Source organism: Antechinus flavipes, chromosome 5, assembly GCF_016432865.1.
Source record: "Antechinus flavipes isolate AdamAnt ecotype Samford, QLD, Australia chromosome 5, AdamAnt_v2, whole genome shotgun sequence".
Lineage (NCBI taxonomy): Eukaryota > Metazoa > Chordata > Mammalia > Dasyuromorphia > Dasyuridae > Antechinus > Antechinus flavipes.
In genome coordinates this window covers 59,519,215-59,542,908 of record NC_067402.1, presented here as the reverse complement: position 1 = coordinate 59,542,908, position 23,694 = coordinate 59,519,215, and the positions used below count along the sequence as shown (strand labels likewise).

At 36.2% G+C, this 23,694-nt stretch overlaps 1 protein-coding gene across 4 annotated transcripts in view; it reads left to right on the top strand.

Annotated features, from left to right (window-relative positions):
• C5H10orf67 (chromosome 5 C10orf67 homolog) overlaps positions 1 to 23,694 on the top strand; it is a 120,425-nt gene that overhangs the window by 79,205 nt on the left and 17,526 nt on the right. For all 4 annotated transcript variants that reach the window (XM_052001654.1, XM_052001655.1, XM_052001653.1 and 1 more), the window contains 6 exons: positions 3,184 to 3,276; positions 3,686 to 3,792; positions 3,989 to 4,054; positions 14,080 to 14,167; positions 18,750 to 18,824; positions 18,920 to 18,992. In XM_052001654.1, the coding sequence (XP_051857614.1) occupies positions 3,184 to 3,276; positions 3,686 to 3,792; positions 3,989 to 4,054; positions 14,080 to 14,167; positions 18,750 to 18,824; positions 18,920 to 18,992 (502 nt within the window). The remainder of the gene's footprint in view (positions 1 to 3,183; positions 3,277 to 3,685; positions 3,793 to 3,988; positions 4,055 to 14,079; positions 14,168 to 18,749; positions 18,825 to 18,919; positions 18,993 to 23,694) is intronic.

The window sequence follows — 23,694 nt, the reverse complement described above, 5'->3', positions numbered from 1 at the left end:
GAGACCATATAATCTAGCCCCACCATTTTAGAGATGAGAGTTGAAGAGGTTGAGCTATTTCCCAAGGTTGGGGGTGAAGAATTGGGCCTCCTAACTTCTGTATCCTTCCTTTCCTCATGCCAACCTGTTCTACTGAACCATGTTCCCTTTTAGTAACTATAAGACAACTGAGCTTTTCCTGCAGTCTCCAGAAGAGCAATTCAAATGCTATGTCCTCTGCTTTGAAGCCAGGGAATCAACCATTGCTAGAGGGCTAAAAGCAAGGGGGAAAGATGAAGAGTGGGATAGAGGGAAGAAGTTTTCTCCCCTATGAGAAACTTGATTCAGATGAGATCATATATCCTTTTCAGCAACTAATGTTGTTTGGGATACAATAAGATCCCAAGTTTTTGCTAATTTAAGATGGATCAGATTATTTCCCTCCTCCTGCCTCTATAATTTCTATCAATTTCAATTATTAAAAAAAACAGTCCAGCTCCTCCTATTAACACAAAGAGAAGTATTAGTCATAGCCTCTTCTAGGTATATAGATTTAGTATTTCAACAGTGAATGATTCCTCCTCTGTATTTCCTTGCAATTACGCTGACTTACTGATAGTCAAGTAGTAGCAAATACCAGTAATTCATTCACTCTTCAATGATTTTATGAGTCTTGAGTCAACAATTGACTCATAGAATGTTAGAATTGGAAAGTATTTTATAATTTATCTAGTCCAAACCTTTAATTTGGCAGAAGAAATTGAGACCTAGGGAAATTTTAACTTTTTAAATCAGATTAGTGGCAGAGTCAAGGCTAGAACCCAGACCTCCTGATTTCCAAGCTAGTGCTTTTCCCTACCATGCTATAGTCATTTCCCTTAACGCATAGCTGGGAGGATGAGAGAACATAGAGAAAAGGACGCCATGAAGCTTGGAAGTTATCAGATCAAATCTCTTAAGCTGATTTTTTATTATAGCTTTTTATTTACAAGATATATGCATGGGTAACTTTTGAGCATTGACAATTGCAAAACCTTTTGTTCCGATTTTTTCCCTCATTCTTCCCACCCCCTCTCCCAGATGGCAAGTTGACCAATACATGTTAAATATGTTAAAGTGTAAATTAAATACAATATAAGTATACGTGTCCAAACAGTTATTTTCCTGAACAAAAAGAACCAGACTTTGAAATAGTATACAATTAACCTGTGAAGGAGCTGATTTTTCTTTAGCTGAGACTCCAGGAGATCAGGGCCAGTCTTGTACCTTTTTTCCTAGGAGAGTTGGATTACTTGGGTGGTAGTGGTGGGGACACTACTTTCTGAGCCTTTAATGATCCTATGAATCCCCAAATGAATTCATTCCCTTAGACCTATTAATCCAAGGACTGATATCAGGAGAGCCAAAGTGACAATATATGGAGCAAAGAATGTGCTGAGAAGTCAGCTGTTAAGACAGAAGTATGGGCCTTAAGTCAAATGTGCCAGAGACAGGAAATCAATCTCAGGGATCAAGACAGAGCCAGGGATGCTCTGACCATACTCAAGGAGAAAGAGAGCAGTTAAGCTGTGAGAGCAGGCAGCTACTGCCGCCACCTGTAGTTGTGATATGACCATTAGCCCCCTTTGCCACTCTAAGGCAGCCTTGTATAGTGCACAAAATCAAGGAAAGTCTTGGTCTTTAGGCTGTTCTTGCCAAGCCTTTATAATAATGTTCCTAGAGCTGAGTTTGTTGAGAGGAGAGAAAGCTGGAAAACCAAAATAAGATGCCATTGACAGAATTATGCAGTTCTATCATTGAATATTGGCTTTCATCCTTGTTCTTTCTTTTGTATTCCCATGGGGTGGACATGTGCTTGAAAAGCACAGTTCACTGGGCCATGCACAAGTAAGTGACCACTGCCTCCTTGACAATACCTGCAAGGGGGGAGGTGCCAGGTCAGAGATGATGGGACTGGGGCAATCAGTGGTCACAGGCCCTTGAAAGGTTTGGAACCAGGTAAGTGGTGTTCCAAAGCAGAGGCAGGCAAGGGGCCTGAGCAAAGCAATGGTCGGAATAGAGGCAGTTGTTCGAGGTACTCTGGAGTCAGAGCAGGAAAAAGGTGGCAGAAGTCAAACCAGCCTGATAACGATATCAAAAAGCAGAGAGAAGGTGGTCAGTGATACAGAAGGTTGTGGGGGGAGCACATCTGTGGGAACCTGAGAGCTCAGAAGACCATGACATCAGCAGAGAGACAAGCAGAAGATAACATAAAGAACAGACTACAGACACAGCCAAGAAAACGATGCAGAGTTCATTTTCTGCCCCTAGCCAGGAAAGTGCTTCCTGTAGGGACAAGTTCCAATCCCAGGAAGGACTGAAGGAACCATCATTAAAGAGGAAGGCAATACTGAGGGAGCTATGTTGGGAGGGGGCAGCATACTAACATGGCTGTAGTGAGGAGTGGGAAAGCAAAGTCAGGGGATGAGCAACTCCAATCGTTCTGAGCCAGAATGACAAAGGGGAATCAGTCTACCTGTAAGCAGTAGGATGTAATCTACACATGGCCAGGATTGGGCCCATTTCATGAATCCAGTGATTCCTTAGCAGTCATTTAACATATTCTGTCCACTTTGGCCATGCCCTTTTGTCACTTCAAGATTTATAGGTGACACACTAGGTAGCAGTGAAGTGGGAAGACTCTTAAAGTAAAAACTTGGAGATCTGAGCAGTACAAGGAGATAAGGAGAGGTGATGATCTCACCCTGAGAAACACCTCAAAATTAGAGGTTACACTAAAGCAATAAGTAAAAGCTGGGACAATGGTCAGGAGAGAGCATAAAAATGTCAGTGGGATAGCTGATCCAGACCAGGAATGCCAGCAGGAGTCAAGAAGGTGGAAGAAACCAGAAGTCTAGATTGAACAACAGGGAGCAAGGTAGTGCATGGGGCAGAAAGATGAATTTTGGCCAACGTCTATGTAATAATGCTGTTCTTTGAAACAAATAAGTATGAAATATGATGATGTTGAGTTTTGGAAATCAGGTGAAAGAACAAAAAAGTCAAACTCTTACGTCCTTTCCATGACCTAGACTAAGTCATTTACTGAGATAATTCAGGTAAAAGTCTGTCTTGAGCTTAAATTATCAAGCTTCTTTGTAACTGAGAAGGTATAATTCCTTTGAAACTACAATATTTATCTGTTTATTTTTTTTCTTTTTTCAGCCAAAAACTTTGATGAGAAAACTAACTGCTATACCACTAAGTTTAATGAGAGAAAAAGTACCATTAAGCAAACTTGAACAAGAAAAACTAGAGGTATTACTTTTATTGTTATTTTGTAAGATAGTTGTTTTTATTAAAAATTTCTAGAGAAAGGCAGAAACATCTCTGCACCAAGGATTAATTTTATTAATAGAACATTGATCCTAATAATATACCTCTCCCTTTCCAGTCCACAGATAAAAAGTTTTTACTAGAGAATCATTTCTTTGGCTTTCCCGCCTATTAAAATGAAAATTAATCTAGAAGGAGATAATACCACACTGAAAATATAGACATGAAGGCTGATACCAGATAACAAATAGATAGCCTGTCATTTCCCTCCAAAAAGACTTTATGCTCACCTTTTTCTGTTGTCTAGCTGTTCTTTACTTATATTGTTTCTATAAGACTCTTCAGCCTTGTCACTATAGAGTTAATTAGCTTAATTCTTTGTTTCTATTAGATGGAAGATGTACTATGGAGAGAAACAGAAGACAGTAAACAGCCATTGGCATATCAAATCTCAAAACTGAAGAGAATTTTGGAAATGCAGAAAAAATACTTAAGATGGTATTTTGCCCATTATTAAAAGATGTAATGGGCTGAGGCTTGAGTTGATGCACTGAGGTCCCAAGCACATGAGGCTAAATAGTAATTGGACCATACTCTATTAATATATAAGCTTGGAGAACCTCAGCCCATTACAAAAAAAAAAATGTTTTTGAATTTGTGAAGTAAACTATTTAAACCCTTTATTTTTTTTCAGCATTCAACTGGAATCTGATCAAGAAATCAAAATGTGGGAAAGGAAATACTTAATTCTAAGGAACAGGTATAGTGCCACATCATATACAAACTTTATATTATAAAAAAAAATATGATCATGCCATTAAGTATCATTTGTCCTTATAAACTAATTTTCTCTTCCTATGGGAGTGCCTGTGGTTTTCATGTTTGTGAGAGAGGGAACTCTCTTTGGATATCTGCTTGTCTTTGTAGCCCTATTTGGGCTATGAAGGATTCACAATTAGCAGATTCCCTGGCAGGATTATGTAGCTAAACAGATTACCCTTCCCAAGGCTTTTAAATATGTTTCACCTTTAGTGGCTCATCTGGGATCTCTACAGATTTTGAGCCTATAGGAAGAAGGCTGCTTATCCCTCTAATAATCTAAAATGTTTCTCCTTTGCAAAGGGATGGTTTTGTTTTCTCTCTCTCTTTCTTTCTTTCTTTCTTTCTTTCTTTCTTTCTTTCTTTCTTTCTTTCTTTCTTTCTTTCTTTCTTTCTTTCTTTCTTCTTCTCCCCCTCCTTCCCTTTCTTTCTGACTTTCTTGCTTTCTTTCTCTCTTTCTCTATCTCTTTCTTTTTCTCTCTCCTTCTCTCCCTCCTTCCCTTTCTTTTTTCTTTCTTTCTTTCTTTCTTTCTTTCTTTCTTTCTTTCTTTCTTTCTTTCTTTCTTTCTTTCTTATCCCTCTAATAATCTAAAATGTTTCTCCTTTGCAAAGGGATGGTTTTGTTTTTCTTTTCTTTTTTCTTTCTTTCTTTCTCTCTCCTCTCCCTCCTTCCCTTTCTTTCTTTCTTTCTCTCTCCTTCTCTCCCTCCTTCTTTTTCTTTCTTTCTTTCTTTTTTCTTTCTTTCTTTCTCTCTTTCTCTATCTCTTTCTTTTTCTCTCTCCCTTCTTCCCTTTCTTTTTTCTTGCTTTCTTTCTCTGTTTCTCCATCTCTTTCTTTCTTTCTTTCTCTCTCCTTCCCTTTTTTTTCTTTCTTTCTCTCTCCTTCACTTTTCTTTCTTTCTTTCTTTCTTTCTCTTTCTCTATTTCTTTTCTTTCTCTCTCCCTCCTTCCCTTTCTTTTTTCTTTCTTTCTTTCTTTCTTTCTCTCTCCTTCCCTTTCTTTTTTCTTTCTTTCTCTCTATCTCTTTTTTCTTTTTCTCTCTCTCCCTCTCTCTCCCTCCCTTTCTTCTTTCTTTCTTTCTTTCTTTTCTCTCTCCCTTTCTCCCTCCCTCCTTCTTTCTTTCTTTTCTCTCTCCCTTTCTCCCTCCCTCCCTTTTTTCTTTCTTTCTTTCTTTTCTCTCTCTCTCCTCTTTCCTTCCTTCCTTCTTTCCTTCTTCCTTCCTTCCCTCTTCCTTCCTTCCTTCCCTCTTTCTTCCTTCTTTCTTCCTATCTTCCTTCCTATCTTCCTTCCTTCCTTTTTTTTTCCTTTATTGTGGTTGAGGGTTTCAATATTAGTGTCAAAGATACTCAGTTATTGAAAGTCAGGATCTTCTCAAAAGACAGTTGGCTTTTGGGAATATCTATAAATGATGACATTACTGAAAAGACTTAACTCTTTGTTGTGGACAGCTATCATGTCTCTCCCAACTCTTCTCCTTAATTTGTTGTTGTCAGTTTTTTCAATCATGTCTGACTCTTTATGATCCCATTTGGAGTTATCTTAGCTTCTTTGGGGTTATCGCATACTACTTCTCAAAAATACTGGAATGCTTTGCCAATTCCCTTTCCCTAATAATCATCCCACTGGGAAGAAAAATGAGAGAGATGCAAAAGGAAATGCAAAATGAGAATAAGAATGCCTAAAAAATCAAAATGGACCAAATGGGAAAGGAGATACAAAAAGCCTACTGAGAAAAATTATTACTTAATAATTAGAAGTGAAATATGGAAGCTAATGACTTAATAAGAAATCAAGATACACCAAAATAAAACCAAAATGATGGGAAAAATAAGAAAAAATGTGAAATATCGCATTGGAAAAACAATTAACCTGGAAAATAGATCCAAAGAGAGAATCTCAAAATTACTGGTCTATCTGAAAGCCACAATCAAAAAAAGAGCCTGGACACCATCTTTCAAGAAGTTATCAAGGAAAACTGTCCTGATATTCTAGAACTAGACAGTAAAATAAAAATTGAAAGAATCTACAGAACACCTCCTAAAAGAGATACCTAATAACCATATCTATATTTTTCTACTGATTTTTATATGGTATACATCATCTAGGTCACTCTCTCATCACTTTTTATTTCTAAGATATAGTGCCCAGAATTAAATATATTACTCCATTTACGATCTGATCCATGAATGTCATTACGTTCCTAGCCTTGCACGATATGCTTCCACTAATACAAGCTGGGTTTGCTTTTTATTTATTTATTTTGACTAGTATAACATGCTGTTTGTTCCTATGGAGTTCTTGACAGAGCTCTCAATATACCAAAAATCTATACACTTTTTCTTCATAAGACCTGATTTCTGTGCTTTCTCATCCCTCCTATCTTTTAGCAGTTGACCTTTAACCCAAGTATAAGATTTTCCATTTGAAACATTTGTTTCATTCTTTTAACCTAGCATTTTTTTTATCTGTGATAGTATGGAAGACTATTGGTTTTAGATCTAGGAAACTTGATTTTAAATCAAAATTCTACTCTCTACTCCCTGGGTGAACTTGGGCAAGAAACAATGTTTTCAGCATTCTGTTTCCTCATCTTTACAAATTTACTATGAAGAAGTTTTAAAAAATGGATTCTGAGATCCCTTTCATCTAAATTGATGATCCTAGAATTTAAATTTTATCACTTATGTTTATTTCCCCTCATAGCTTCATGTCATCTACAAATTTGATAAATATTGTCATATGCATCTTCATTCAAATTATTGATTTAAGAAAAATTGAAAGGATATGATCACTTCCGGTCAAGATGGCGGAGAGGAGGCACACAGCTGTGTAAGCTTCGTGTTTTTCTCTCAAAATCCATCTCATTACAAGTCTCTGAATTAATGCTTGACTGAAATAAAACCCACAAATAGTTACCAAGAGAAGCCATCCTTGAGAATCGCCAGGAAAGGTCTGTTTTTGCTCAAGGGCAGGGATGGCTTTAGATCGGGTGCAGGCTGAGGGCAGCGGCAGTGAGAGCACGGGAGCAGACCGGAGAGGGGGTGGGGTGTGATCTCAGCTGCCGGGAGAGCTTCGCTACAGGACTGGATATTTTGCTCCAGCAGCAAGCCAGCAGCCCAGCAGAGTAAAAACACCAGGGGTGAAGAATACAACCCCAAACAGCTGAAGTTTCTCGGGACCTGGCCACCCCTCCCCCACAGTGTCTCAGCATGCTCTTGGAGTCTCAGAGCACAGGCGCAGCACAGTCCAGCTAGTGCCTCACTGCTGCCCCCGCAGTCTGTAGAGGAAGCTCAGTAACACCACCCTGCCCCTCCAACCAAAAAAAGCAGATTCCATTTGGGTTTTTTTCCTTTTTTTCTTTGCTAATTTGTCTTTGATTCTTCTCTGACAAAATGAGCAAAAAATTGAAAAGGACTTTAACCCTTGGCAGCTTCTATACGGATAGAGAGCAGACTCTAAATCCTGAGGAGACTAAAAACAGACAGTCTCCAGGTGAATCCCCAAAGGAGGAGATCATCTGTTCCTCAGCACATTTGAATCTCATGGAGGAAATTAAAAAGGCTCTCACAAGGGAGCTAGAAGAAAAATGGGAAAGGGAGAGGGAGGCTTGGCAAGAGAGTCTGGAGAAGTCATCCCATTCAGTTAAAGAGAGACTGGATAAAGAAATAAAATCCTTGAAAAATAGGATTAGTGAACTGGAAACAGAAAATAGATCTCTAAAAAACAAAATTGGCAAAATGGAAAAAAATTCCACAGAACAAAATAACTCAATTGGACAATTAGAAAAAGTGAGTGAAGAAAATACTTCATTGAAAATCAGAATTGAATAAATGGAATTGAATGATTCGAGGAGACAAGAAGAATCAGACAAGCAAAACCAAAAAAATCAAACAATGGAAAAGAATGTGAAATACCTTCTTGGGGAAACATCAGACCTGGAAAACAGATCCAGGAGAGACAATCTGAGAATCATTGGACTCCCAGAAAAGCATGATGAAAAAAAGAGCCTGGACACTATTTTCCAGGAAATTATCAAAGAGAACTACCCAGAAGTCATAGAAACAGAGGGTAAAATAGACATTGAAAGAATTCATCAATCACCTACTGAAAGGGATCCTAAAATCAAAACACCAAGAAATATAGTGGCCAAATGCCAGAACCCTCAGACGAAGGAAAAAATATTGCAAGCGGCTAGAAAAACCCAATTCAAGTATCAAGGAGCCACAATAAGGATCACCCAGGACCTAGCAGCTTCCACATTAAAAGATCAAAGGGCCTGGAATATGGTATTCTGAAAGTTCTGAAAGGAACTTGGTATGCAACCAAAAATAATTTACCCAGCTAGAATGAGCATCTTTTTCCAGGGAAGAAGATGGTCATTCAATGAAATAAGCGAATTTCACCTATTTTTGATGAAAAAATCAGAACTTAACAAAAAGTTTGATCTACAAATACAGAACTCAAGAGAAACCTAAAAAAGGTAAAAAGAAATCTTGGGAACTATATTTCTACTATAAAGATGTATAAAGAATACATGTATGCCTTGTTCTAGAAACTAGAGGTGGAAAGGACATTGTACCAGAAAAAGGGTCAAGTGGGGATACTACATCTCAGGAAGAAGCAAAGGAAACCTAGTATATCTGAGAGACAGAATGGAGGGGGGTGAATATAATGAGTATCTTACTGCCATCAGAATCGGCTTTAAGAGAAAAATTTTAGACACATTCAATTTATGATGAAACTTCTCCCACCTCATTGAAAAGTAAAAAGGGAAAAGTGAAAAGGGAAGGAATAAGCTAAGTGGAAGGGAATATGGAAACTGTGAGGAAAAGGAGTAAGATAGGGGGAGGAACTCTAAGGCGGGGGGAGGGATACTAAAAAGGGAGAGTTGTGAGAAGCAAGTGGTGATCACAAGTTTAATACTGGGAAGGGGGGTAAGGGAGAAAGAAGGGAGAATAGCATAAACAGGGGTTAACAAGATGGCAAGTAATACAGAATTGGTAATTTTAACCATAAATGTGGACGGGATAAACTCCCCCATAAAGAGGAAGCAGTTAGCAGAATGGATTAAAAGCCAGAATCCTACAATATGTTGTTTACAAGAAACACATCTGAAGCAGGGAGATACATGCAGAGTAAAGGTAAAAGGTTGGCGCAGAATCTACTATGTTTCAGGTGAAGTCAAAAAAGCAATGATAGTCATCCTGATCTCAGATCAAGCAAAAGCAAAAATTGATCTAATTAAAAGAGATAAGGAAGGGCACTATATCTTGCTAAAGGGTAACAGGGATAATGAAGCAATATCAATATTAAAATATATGCATCAAGTGGAGTAGCATCTACATTCTTAAAAGAGAAATTGAGAGCTGCAAGAAGAAATAGACAGCAAAACTATAATACTGGGAGATCTCAACCTTGCACTCTCAGAATTAGATAAACCACAAAATAAATAAGAAAGAAGTCAAAAAGGTAAATAGAATACTAGAAAAGTTAGATATGATAGATCTCTGGAGAAAACAAAATGGAGACAGAAAGGATACACTTTCTTTTCAGCAGTTCATGGAACCTACATAAAAACCTCAAACTCAAATGCAGTAAGGCAGAAATAGTAAATGCATCCTTTTAAGACCACTATGCAATGAAAATTACATTAAACAAAAAGCCAGGGGAAAGTAGACCAAAAAATAATTGGAAACTAAATAATCTCATACTAAAGAATGATTGAGTGAAACAGCAAATCATAGACATAATAACGTCACCCAAGAAAATGACAATAATGAGATGTCATACCAAAATGTGTGGGATGCAGCCAAAGTGGTAATGAGAAATTTCATATGCCTAAAATAGAAAAAGAGAAGGTCAATGAATTGGGCTTGCAACTAAAAATGCTAGAAAAGGAAAAAATTAAAAACCCCCAATCAAACACTAAACTTGAAATTCTAAAAATAAAAGGAGAGATCAATAAAATTGAAAGTAAAAAAAAAATATATTGAATTAATTAATAAAACTAAGAGTTGGTTCTATGAAAAAAACTCACAAAATAAACAAACCCTTAGTAAATCTGATTTAAAAAAGGAAAGAGGAAAATCAAATTGTTAGTCTTAAAAATGAAAAGGGAGAACTCACCACTAATGAAGAGGAAATTAGAGCAATAATTAGGACTTACTTTGTTCAACTTTATGCCAATAAATTCGACAACTTAAATGAAATGGAAGAATACCTTCAAAAATATAGCTTGCCCAAACTAACAGAGGAAGAAGTAAATATCCTAAACAGTCCCATCTCAGAAAAAGAAATAGAACAAGCTATTAACCAACTCCCTAAGAAAAAATCCCCAGGACCAGATGCATTTACATGTGAATTCTACCAAACATTTAAAGAACAATTAGCTCCAATGCTGTATAAAATTAGGGATTGAAGGAGTCCCACTAAACTCCTTTTACGACACAGACATGGTACTGATACCTAAACCAGGTAGGTTGAAAACAGAGGAAGTAAATTATAGACCAATCTCCCTAATGAATATTGATGCTAAAATCTTAAATAAAATATTAGCAAAAAGATTACAGAAAATCATCCCCAGGATAATACACTATGACCAAGTAGGATTTATACCAGGAATGCAGGGCTGTTTCAATATTAGGAAAACTATTAGCATAATTGACTATATCAGTAACAAAACTAATAAAAACTATATGATCATCTCAATAAATGCAGAAAAAACATTTGATAAAATCCAACATCCATTCCTAATAAAAACTCTTCTAGGGAGAGTATAGGAATAAATGGACTTTTCCTTAAAATAGTCAGGAACATATATTTAAAACCATCAATAGCATCATATGCAAAAGGGAAAAACTGGAACCTTTCCCAGTAAGATCTGGAGTGAAGCAGGGTTGCCCACTATCACCCTTATTGTTCAATTGTATTAGAAAAGCTAGCCTCAACAATAAGAGTTGAGAAAGAGATTAAAGGAATTAGAGTAGGCAATAAGGAAGCCAAACTATCACTCTTTGCAGATGATATGATGGTATATTTAGAGAACCCCACAGATTCTACTAAAAAGCTATTAGAAATAATTCATAACTTTAGCAAAGTAGCAGAATACAAAATAAATCCCCATAAATCCTCAGCATTTTTGTACATCACCAACAAAATCCAACAGCAAGAGATACACAGAGAAATTCCATTCAAAATAACTGTCAACAGCATAAAGTATTTGGGAATCTATCTACCAAAGGAAAGTAATGAATTATATGAGCAAAATTACAAAAAACTTTCCACACAAATAAAGTCAGACTTAAATAATTGGAAAAATATTAAGTGCTGTTGGATAGGCTGAGCAAATATAATAAAGATGACAATACTCCCTAAAGTAATTGATTTATTTATAATGCTATACCAATCAGACTTCCAAGAAAAGATTTTAATGATCTAGAAAAAATAACAAAATTCATATGGAAGAACAAAAGATCGAGAATCTCAAGGGAATTATTGATTAAAAAAAATCAAATGAAGGTGGCCTAGCTGTACCTGATCTAAAACTATATTATAAAGCAGCAGTCACCAAAATCATTTGGTATTGACTAAGAAATAGATTAGTTGATCAGTGGAATAGGTTAAGTTCACAAGACAGAATAGTCATCTATAGCAATATAGTGTTTGACAAACCCAAAGATCCTAACTTTTGGGATAAGAATTCATTATTTGACAAAAACTGTTGGATAACTGGAAATTAGTATGGCAGAAATTAGGCATGGACCCACACTTAACACCATGTACCAAGATAAGATCAAAATGGGTCCATGATTTAAGCATAAAGAACGAGATTATAAATAAATTAGAGGATCATAGGATAGTTTATCTCTCAGACTTGTGGAGGAGGAAGAAATTTGTGACCAAAGATGAACTAGAGACCATTACTGATCACAAAATAGAAAATTTTGATTATATCATTAAAAAGCCTTTGTACAAACAAAACTAATGCAAACAAGGTTAGAAGGGAAGCAACAAACTGGGAAAACATCTTCACAGTTAAAGGTTCTGATAAAGGCCTCATTTCCAAAATATATAGAGAATTGAGTCTAATTTATAAGAAATTAAGCCATTCTCCAATTGATAAATGGTCAAAGGATATGAACAGACAATTTTCAGATGATGAAATTGAAACTCTTTCCATTCATATGAGTGTTCCAAATCACTATTGATCAGAGAAATGCAAATTAAAACAAATCTGAGATACCACTACACACCTGTCAGATTGACTAAGATGACAGAAAAAAATAATGATGAATGTTGGAGGGGTTGCAGGAAAACTGGGACACTGATGCATTGTTGGTGAAGTTGTGAACAAATCCAACCATTCTGGAGAGCAATCTGAAATTATGCCCCAAAAGTTATCAAATTGTGCATATCCTTTGACCCAGCAGTGGTACTACTGGGCTTATACCCCAAAGAGATACTAAAGAAGGGAAAGGGACCTGTATGTGCCAAAATGTTTGTGGCAGCCCTGTTTGTAGTGGCTAGAAACTGGAAATTGAATGGAAGCCCATCAGTTGGAGAATGGCTGGGTAAATTGTGGTATATGAATGTTATGGAATATTATTGTTATGTAAGAAACGACCAGCAGGATGAATACAGAGAGGCTTGGAGAGACTTACATGACCTGATGCTAAGTGAAATGAGCAGAACCAGGAGATCATTATATACTTCAACAACGATACTGTATGAGGATGTATTCTGATGGAAGTGGATTTCTTCAACAAAGAGATCTAACTCAGTTTCAATTGATAAATGATGGACAGAAGCAGCTACACCCAAAGAAAGAACACTGGGAAATGAATGTAAACTGTTTGCATTTTTGTTTTTCTTCCCGGATTATTTCTACCTTCTGAATCCAATTCTCCCTGTGCAACAAAAGAACTGTTCAGTTCTGCACACATATATTGTATCTAGGATATACTGTGACATATTTAACATGTATAGGACTGTTTGCCATCTGGGGGAGGGGGTAGAGGGAGGGAGGGAAAAGTCGGAACAGAGGTGAATGCAAGGAACAATGTAAAAAATTACCCAGGCATGGATTATGTCAATAAAAAGTTATTTAAAAAAAAGAAAGGATATGACCAAGGATAGATCACTAGGGCATTACACTAGAGACATTCCTTTGTACCAACTTTGGTCTCTTCTTTATCGTTCTTAAAATCTCTCTGTCTCTCTCTCTCTCTCTCTCTCTCTCTCTTTCTCTCTCTCTCTCCCTCTCTCTCTCTCTCTCTTTCTTTATCTCTCTGTGTTTGTCTGTCTTTGTCTTTGTCTCTTATCTCTTTTTCTCCTCCCATAATGACATAAAAAGTGATATTTTCAAATACCATGATGAAACCTAGCTATATTACGTATATGACATCCCCTTAATCTATCTTTCCAGTTGTATCTATCACTGCCCTACAATTACTTCTTTGGTACACTTCCTTATTCATTACTCTTCTTCCTTTGTGTAGGATTCTGAAATTCTGTGTGTATAATAAGCTATAGATACAATCACTGACAACATCTTTAGCTACTGCCTAAAGCTCCCCAAAGAGTAGAAAACAAAACTCATCATAATCAGATTCTGGACTAGAGGATGAGATACCTTTATTAACAAGAAATTACCAATATTTTTCTGATAGACAAAAGAGTTTTATTGTCATCATTTCTCTAATTCTTCTGTTCTCCTCTTGTTAATTTAGTGTGTCAGATATCTGTCTTTACCAAGCCAAATCGATTTCATTATATGTAAAATATGCAGTTGAAAGAAGTGTGGTTACAAGTCCCTCCCAATCCTAACATTCAATGATTCTTTATCAGCTCTGAGAATAAATTACAAGAAAAGCAGTTACTAAATCTGCACCCCATTAAGGTAGGGATACTTAAAATGGAAGAAATTATTAAATAATACTTTGAATCAAACTCTTTCCTTCTTTTTCAGTTACCATGCCCTCAAGAATGAGATGTTTACTAGACAGTCAGTGGTTCGCCAATTTGTAACGCTTTCCGAGACATCCTTCAATTATAATGTAAGTAACTATGATTTTAGACTCTGTGCTCCTTTTGAGTGCTCCTTTTGAGTGCACTACCTTGAGTGCAAGGTAACTTGCTGCCATACTACTTCTCAGGTGGATTTTTTCATGTGCATTCATGGGATACAGATGAATATTTCTATGACTAGACTCTTCTGAGTCTCCCTTGCTTTGGCCTTCTCTTAAGGGAGAAAGGAGTGGAGGGAGTAAGTAGTCCCTAGGACCAAGACATTAGAAAGCAGAAAAACTAGAGGCATCAAGTAAACACAATTATGGATGTCTCCCCAATAACGCCTCCTACATTTTTGAGATTATAAAGTTGAAAGTTTCTAAAGTGTGGAAGTTTGCTCAGTCAATATCAATCAAATAGTCAATCTGGAAACATTCAAGTCATAGAACATGGACTCCTAGAAGGGACCTTTGAATTCATTTGGTCTAGCACACACATTTTACAGTTTGGAAACTGTGAGATTAAAAGACTTGCCCAAAGTCACATAGACATTAAGGAACAGAATTTGAACCTGGAACCCCTGACTCTGACATTCTTCCTGATACACTCTACTATCTATCCCTCAAGATTATAGAGGTGATGCTTGATTCATGGAGTCTCTTCTAGTAGAACAAAAGCTCTTCAAGTTTCTACTATTCTGGAAAGGCCTTGCACATAGTACACACTAAATAAATGATCTTTGACTTGACTGTTGATTTAACTATTGGTTCTTTGAATTTGAAGTCCTTATTTATAAAGGAAGTGAGTTATATGAATATTGATATCATGCAATCAAGACCTCAAGACCAATGGGAAGTTGCACCTACATGGATCATATATTCATAGAGTTAGAACTAGCAGTGATATTAGAGTTCATTTGTAACCATCTGGTTCCCTCATTTTAAAGATGAGAAAAGATCTAGAAAGATGAAATTACTTTTTCTGAAGTCACCCAGAACTTAAATAGTTGAACAGATTTTCAAATTCTGGCCCTCTAATTGTTAATTTAATATTTTTACAGCTTCTCCATTGAAGAGGCAAATGGAGGATTTGACAGAATTGATTGGAAAAGCCCCTGGTCTTAGGAAAGATTGAAAGCTAAAGGAAAAGGAGATGGCAGAGGATGAGATGGATAGATAGTGTCATGGAAGCAATGTACAAGACCTTGGACAGACTTTAGGAGACAGTAGAGAATAGAAGGGCATGCAGTACTATGGTCCATGGAATCACAAAGAGTTGAACACAACTGAATAACAAAAAATCAATGGTGTCAAACTTGCATAGAAATGGGGGCCACTAAACATTACATCAAAATATTTGTGGACCAGGGCTGCTGTGACCCTGGGCAAGTCACTTAATGCCAACTGCCTCAGCAAATTTTATATATATATATATTATATATATATATATACATACATACATACATACATATATACATATATATGTATATATATATAGAGAGAGAGAGAGAGAGCCCATGTTGATTTAGTTTTAAAATGTAATAATATTATCCATGTTTCTATTATATTTTAATTCATTTTTACAAATATTTCTCAATTATATTTGAATCTGGTTTGGTTTGTATTCAAGTATAGACTGAGACTGTGATGCCTATGGTCTACATGACAGCACAGTTAATTATATTCAGAACTGGTTAGATGAGTAAGTGATAGCTAGGCAACAGCCTGAGTGCAAAAAAGCCCATACTCCCAAATGGAAAGCAAATTTACACTGTGTCTATAGTGTGAAATGGCAGCTACACAAGCTACTAAAACCTTTGGGTTATCTTAAAAAAAAAACTAGTACCTTTAGAAAGCCTTAACCTCATGCCTTCTCATAATAAAGCTATGATCCTGGTTTCTCAAAGGCTATACTAGTGGATCAAAAGCTTTTGCAGGGCTATATTGTGCTTTGAAAAAAAAAATTAAGTATAATCCCAATAAAGGACCTAGTTAAGTACACAGAGGTTCACTGATAATGGGCGAGACACTTGGTGATGAATTCTTTGGCCATAGCAATCCACTAAAAGAAAGATATAAAATAACCCTTGTCCTCTACTGTAGCCTTCTACTTTTGCAATGATAGGAGTAAAGAAGCTGAAAAAGATAGTGCTAAAAATGAGCCATTCCTTATGACAAATATTATGTAGTGAAGCAAAACAAATTCCCGCATTGGTTGTGTCAGAAAATGTCTTGAATTCATCACAACTCTTTCAGGAAGTGGGTAGCATGCTTCATCATCAATAAGTCCCTCTAGAATTAGGCTAGTCACTGCATTGATCAGCATTCTCCAGTTTTTCAAAGTTGTTTTTCCTTATAATGTTGTTATTGTAGAATTTATTCCCCTGGTTCTGCTCCCTTCTCTCTGCATCAGTTCATACAGGTCTTCTCATATTCTGAGTTTTTCCCTGCCAATAGATAAGTATAAGCATATAGTTATAACTCTTCTATGTTCATTCATTTTCTGTTTCCTGAGTAAAGAACAATATTTTATCTAGAGTTACCTTAATTTCAGATACTGAATCTGCTTAGTATCCTGTCTTAGTATTCATGCATTAGATATCACTTTTATCACTTTAAAAAGTATTAAATATTTCATTTCCTTTAAAATATAACCAAAAGATTAGATTTGTTTCTGCTTTCATAATTTTTCTTCACACAACTCTTATATTAATTAGCTAAGTGTGAATGTCCAATTAGGAGCTAAATTAGTGAGTTGCTATTAAGATTTGTTAAGTTCAAACATCATGTTACAAGTTAATCATTTTTTTCCTCAAGAATTCTCTAGCCAGTCAGTGACATAACTTCAGAAATAGAAATACCAGATACCTTGAGCAAATAAGCTTAAAATGTTTTTATAGCCTGTCACAAGACTAAGGGATATGAAAGGTAAGTTTGAGCAGAGAAGGGAGGTTTTTATGTCAAACGGTAATCAGCAGGCATTAATGAAACCCTCTTATTTACGAAGCCTCTGAAGTATTTACTAGGTACTGTGTCTAGGTTAAAGATCAATTGACAAGCTGAAAAGGGAAGTGAAAGGTGTCTGACTTATTGGATTTAAGTTCCCAGCTCCAATGGATGCTACTTCAGGATATAGGAAGCCACTTCCAGGTCCTATATGACTGTGGTTTTTTAAGCTCCTGTTTGGGAGATCACTACCTCTAATCTGGAGTTTACTTTCCTGCCCCTGGAATTCTCAGGGATTTAGATGCTCCAATAGAGATGAAGTATTCTGTTTTGTTTTATAATTTTCATGCCCACTGGAATTGGAAGGTTGAATTCAGATAAATGCTATTTCTTTGAAAATACTAAATGGTCTGTCATCATAATTTTTTGTTGATTATATACAATTTTCACAATTCAGTAAATAGTAAGCCATCTACTATGTGCAAAGAACTGGTAGATGGTACAATGAATAAAGTACTAGGCCTGGAGTCAGGAAGCCCAGAGTTCAAAAATGACTTTAGACACTTACTAGCTGTCTGATCTGGGCAAGTCACTTATCACCTGTTTGCTTCAGTTACTCATCTATAAAATGGGGATACACTGGAGAAGGAAATCTCAAACTAGTCTGGTATCTTTGTCAAAGAAGGTCTCAAGAGTTGGATACCACCAAACAACAATTGGTGTGCAAAGTCCACTCCACTAAGGATTATACAAAGACACTGCCCTGATCCTCAGGGAGTTTACCAAAACCAGAAAAATGACATATGTTGTACATAGATAGCTAAAGGTCTATAGTTAACATAAAGAATGGAGATGAGGAAATAAGGATTTGGTATTTGATCTGCCATGTTTTTCTTTCAGCGTGTGATAGTTATGGACATTTGGCATGTGTGCTTCTGTTTCTGATTCCCTGGAAGCAAGGGCTTCATTTTTTTTTCCAGCATAATCCCAGAGATATGGAACTGGTGGGGTACAGCTTCCTGGGACCTGGATGTTACTACAGAATGAGCCCAAACCTTGGCAGTTAGGGCAGATTTTCTCCTGCTCCCCGGATGAGCTAAAAACAATTTCAAAATCGAGGAGAAGTGTGTAATATCTTTGTGTTTATGGGGGTTGTGTGTGTGTGTGTGTGTCTTTAGATGAAGCAGTGTGTCTTATCTAAACTTTATATGTTGCAATATACTCTGCACATGGTAGATTCTAATCTTTGTTGAATTATGAATTATGACTATATATGAATATAATGCAAATATAATATGAATATGATATGCACATAAAATAAATACAAAAAGTTGTGAAAGATTTTCAAAGAAAGAGAACTTCTCCATCTTGTAATCCTTCAAACTTCAAAATCCAGTGGGCATGAAAATACTCTAATAACACAAAACAAATATTTTTGGTTTTTCTTTTGTGAATGGTTGGTGCAAGGAAGGAAACAGCAGTATGTTTGAGCTAAGTTGTCAATCCGAGGGGAAAACATCTGCCAGTTTATATCAAAGCAGACTAGTATTGCCCTAACACTCATTTCTTTGTTCCTCCAGGAAAGAATATTTTGTAGAGATAGTTAGTCTTTAGTTAGTTGATCTGTCATGCTTATTCTGCTGAATAACTCAGTGTCTTCTTTCCATTTTTTTGTGCATTCTAGAAAGCAAAGCCCTTATATATACAGCCAATACAGGGCCAAGCAGTGAAAGAAAAGTCATATCAACCTACAGTTTTGGTATGAATTTTTATTTTCTTTAGATGTCTTTTGAAAAAAAAACAGCAAATAATTTGATAACTTGATAACCTTAATAATGAAATATTTTCCTTTAGTCTCGTCTAGATGGTAGTAGTCATTCTCAAAGCAGTGAAGACTTTTACCTTTCAATGCCCACTACATCAAGAGGTAAGAAAGAATTTTTTTGTGCCTTCTTAAGGTTTTTCATTTGGTCACTACTATGCAATTAACATGCAGCTAGGTGGAATTGTGGATAGAGCACAGGATAGATTTCAGATCAAATTTGCCTTAATTCATTTACTAGCCATGTGACTTTAGGCAAGTCATTTAAACCTGTGTCTACCTCAGGTTCTTTATCTATAATGTGGGGATAATTAGAGCACTTAACCTTTAAAGTTGTTGTGAAGATCTAATAAAATAACATTGGTAAAGTGTTTTGCAAACCCTAAAGCATTTTTATAAAGGGTAGCTGTTATATCTTTGTTTGTTATTGTTGTTGTTATTTCAGGGACATAAATGCTGAAGAGAGCAATATAGATGTTTCCCTTTGTTCAGTGCAAGCAGAGTTAGCTTCCCTACCCAGTTAGACACTGTCCCCTTTTGAGTTTACTCATTTTCCTTGAGTGGTTAAATATTTGTTGTTGGAGTCACTTCAGTTGTGTCCTGTGATTGATGATCCCATTTAGATTTTCTTGGCAAAGATACTGCAGTGATTTGCCACTTTCTTCTCAATTTACAGATGAGGAAACTGTGGCAAAAGGGGGTAAGTGATTTGTCCATGATCACATTGCTAGTAAATGTCTGAAGCCAGATTTTAATTCTGATCTTTCTGATACTAGTTCAACTGCTCTATCCACTGTGCCACTTAACCACTCCTATTCAGTTTTACTTCTGTTATTGTTGCTTTATCCTGGCTATTAATAAACTTACTCAATGCTCTAGAAGGAAGGAGGTGGTCCAGAGGATTAGTTTTTTTTTTGTTTGTTTGTTTTTTTTTATTTTTTATTTAATAATTACATTATATTGACACTCGTTTCTGTTCCGATTTTTTCCCCCTCCCTCCCTCCACCCCCTCCCCTAGATGGCAAGCAGTCCTTTATATGTTGGATATGTTGCAGTATATCCTAGATACAATATATGTTGTAGAACCGAACAGTTCTCTTGTTGCGTAGGGAGAATTGGATTCAGAAGGTATAAATAATCCGGGAAGAAAAACAAAAATGCAGATAGTTTACATTCGTTTCCCAGGTCCAGAGGATTAGAAGAAGATGCAATTTTAATACAGCAAGTCAGTTTCCTCATCTGTAAAATGGAGGTGGGATGGGGCCAGATGAATTTTGAGAGCCCTTCTAAACTCTCAGATTCTCATCACTGATGGGAGTCAGGTAGCTGCATGTATTCTATGGCATCACACAAACCTTGGGGTCTTCAAGCTGATATTTTCATAGGTTTTGGCTGCCATATTAAGAAAATAATATTCTTAATAAAAAATTTTTTTTCCCATTTCCTCCTAAAAAAGTCTTTAGAGGTAATAAGGGATCCACTGCAAAGTTCCATAAATGTTGCATCAGATGATACAGTAACATATTGCAATATTATAAAGGTCCCTGATTTCATGGATGAGGGTTTTCTTTTCAAAAGTACAGATCAAAAGTCACCCATGCTCAGCCTGTGAGACTCTGCTCTGTGCCTTCCCATATTCATAGAAGATCCATCCACCATGATGGAAGCCTTTCTCTGGGTCTCAACGTCATGTTCATTCATCTCTTCCCAATTTTATGTTGCCTTTATTATGTAGTTGCTTTCCAGTCATTTTGGATAATGCTAGAGGTTATTTATATCTACCATTTATCTCCCTGTCGCCCTTCAATTTTGATTGCAGCATGAAGGTTTAGTGTTTTGTTGACTATCGTGCTCCATGATTTCAAGCCAGACAAAATATCCAGAAGAATGTGAGGATTTGCGAGTTTTTGTTTCAGGGTAGAATTCAACTTGGAATTTCTGAAAACTCTGAAATACTCCCAAATACAACCTGGTTAGCCAGGATCATGAATAGAGTGCTGGATTTTACGCCAACAACCTCTTGAGGTAGATGATGTAATTACCTACATTTCACAGATAAGAGAATTGAATTGGAGAAGTGAAGAAATATAGCTAATGTTTATAATAGAATTTGAACTCAGATCTTTCTGACTCCAAATCCAGTATCTTATCCATGACACTACCTAGATGTTTTAAGACTCAAATATTTATGGACTAACTCAATAGGTTGACTTAAGAAATTTCTATCATATTCTGAGATTAAATGTAGCAGTACATCATCATTCACAAAAAGGAATATCTCTTCATAAGGGATCTTTGAACTTATCTTTAAATGTTTTGATAACTATTCCAATGGAATTGGTTTCATTTGTATATTATGTGTTTTATTCCTTCAAAGATATTATTGTGAAAAGTGATCCATAGTTTTCAACAGATTTCCCAAAGGAGGGGCTGATGATGCAAAAAGATATAAGGAATCCATGATCTATTAAAAAAAAAAATTCTCCTCCATTTGTACTGCACTAAACACCTTCTGTGGTAATGAAAAAAATACCTTTGGCAAGAACACAGCCCCCATCTCTGTTTTATATCTCATTTGATCATGACAATCTGAGGATAATTAAACTACCTCCATGGTTGTAGTTATTAAGGAATATTATCTGATCCAAAGTAAAGGGAACAATCTGAAGAAGAAGACTCTTTGTTCTGCTGTGGGGTGCTTTTTTCATCAACAAACAGAAAACATAATGGGCTATAACATTCTCTAAGCCATTTATTCAGTTTTGTCCTCCACTAAAATCTTTCTCTGATGCCTTATCATGGCTTGGAGTTCCTAAAGGCCTTGCTAAAACTTAATAATGGCTGACACTTCCTAACAAACTGATAAGGCTTGGGTTACATTCTTTGGCCATGTCCACTTATGAACCAGACCTCTGTCCCACAGAATGTATAACTATACTTTGTTTCCTTGACATGCAAATATCATAGATCTAAAGAAAAATAGAGATTTAACAATACTTAAATTAGTGAATCAGACTCAGATAGGATTCTTGTAGCTACATGTAGACTTAAAAGACCACATAGTAACATTACATGCATTCATATTTTATTATATTTTTATTTGTTTTGTTAACTATTTCCCGATTACATTTTAATCTGGTTTGGCCTTATGGTCTGAAGGACAGCAAATTTGGTGCTGCTGCAATAAATCATGGATTTCTAAACCTCTTCTAATCATAGATTTCTAAATCTTTTCTAATATTCCTCTTCTAAAAGTATAATCTAGTATGGCATGTATTTATTTTACTTTGAGAGATTTTCCTCTGCTCTGGAGAATTTCCTAACTAAGCTTGGGATAATTGGCATCTAGAATATTGTAGAATAACAGCTAAGAATCACCAACTTCAGCCTTCAGACCCAGTAAATTCCAAGTGGCATTTCATCAATCAGTTTCCAATAGTTTCCAACAGAACAAAACAAAATAGGATGGATAATAGTATGTGTGTTTTAGGCAGGATAAACTGCGATGTCATGGAAAATGAACCTCCTTAAAAATCCAGATACTTGGGCCTTTATTCTGGCTCTCAGTATCTGTGTGACCTTTGGCAAGTCAGTTAATCATCATCAAACATTTATGAATCCCCTGCTACCTGAAAGATAATAACTTCCCCTTCCCCATCTAAATGATGTATGTTGGAGGGTTAGAAAAGATAAAATGAGAATAATATTGTTCTTCTCAAAAAATAAATTTGTGGCCTACATTTAAAGGCAAGATAGGAGCATCTCCTTGAGGACTTTGATTGTTTTTTCATTTAAATCTTTGTTTAGATAATTTTTTATATCTGAGATAAAAATTAAAGAGAATTTTTAATTTTAGTAATAATGATTCTTAAAATGGAAAAGAGGAAGGTTAATTTCCTTAGTTGACAAACGTCTCCTGTTAAACAGGTGTCCCCTTTTTCTTTGTTGTCATTCTGTCACTGTCCAAAATATAATATTTTTTCCTTCTGTCCCCAAAGATTCTTTGCACACTGAATACATTCTTTTAGAAAAATATAAAAGTATAAACTCTGTAGCAAGCAGCAGATATTATGGCCAATAATAATAGCTCATATTTATATAGTACCTACTATGTGTTAGGTGCTTTACAAATATTATCTCATTTTATCACAACAGCCCTGAGAGGTGCTATTATTGCCCCCATTTTACCAATGAGGAAATTGAGGCAAAGTTAAATGACTTGCTCAGGGTCACAAAGCTAGTAAGTTTCTGAGGTCAGATTTGAACTCAGATTTGCCTCTATCCACTAAAGTTCCCGGGGTCCTCAAACTACGGCCCATGGGCCAGATGCAGCAGCTGAGGACGTTTATCCCCCTCACCCAGGGCTATGAAGTTTCTTTATTTAAAGGCCCACAAAACCAAGTTTTTGTTTTTACTATAGTCCAGCTCTCCAACGGTCTGAGGGACAGTGAACTGGCCCCCTATTTAAAAAGTTTGAGGACCCCTGCACTAAACCATCTCACTGTCTATTGAGTGTATATGAGGAGTGGGGAAGACAAAGGGGCTGAAAAAGTCTAGGTGCCTAGGAGAATAGTGAGCATATAAGGAAGTTAAGAGAAGAAAAGAAGGAGGGTTTGGAGGGGAATACATAAGAGTCTTGAGTCAGTTTGGGACATTTTGAGGCTAAGGAACTAGAAGGACATCCAAATGTAGATATCTAATAGATAATTGGGAATGATGGATAGGGCTCAAGGATGAGAAAGAATGTGGTGTGTGTGTGTGTGTGTGAGAGAGAGAGAGAGAGAGAGAGAGAGAGAGAGAGAGAGAG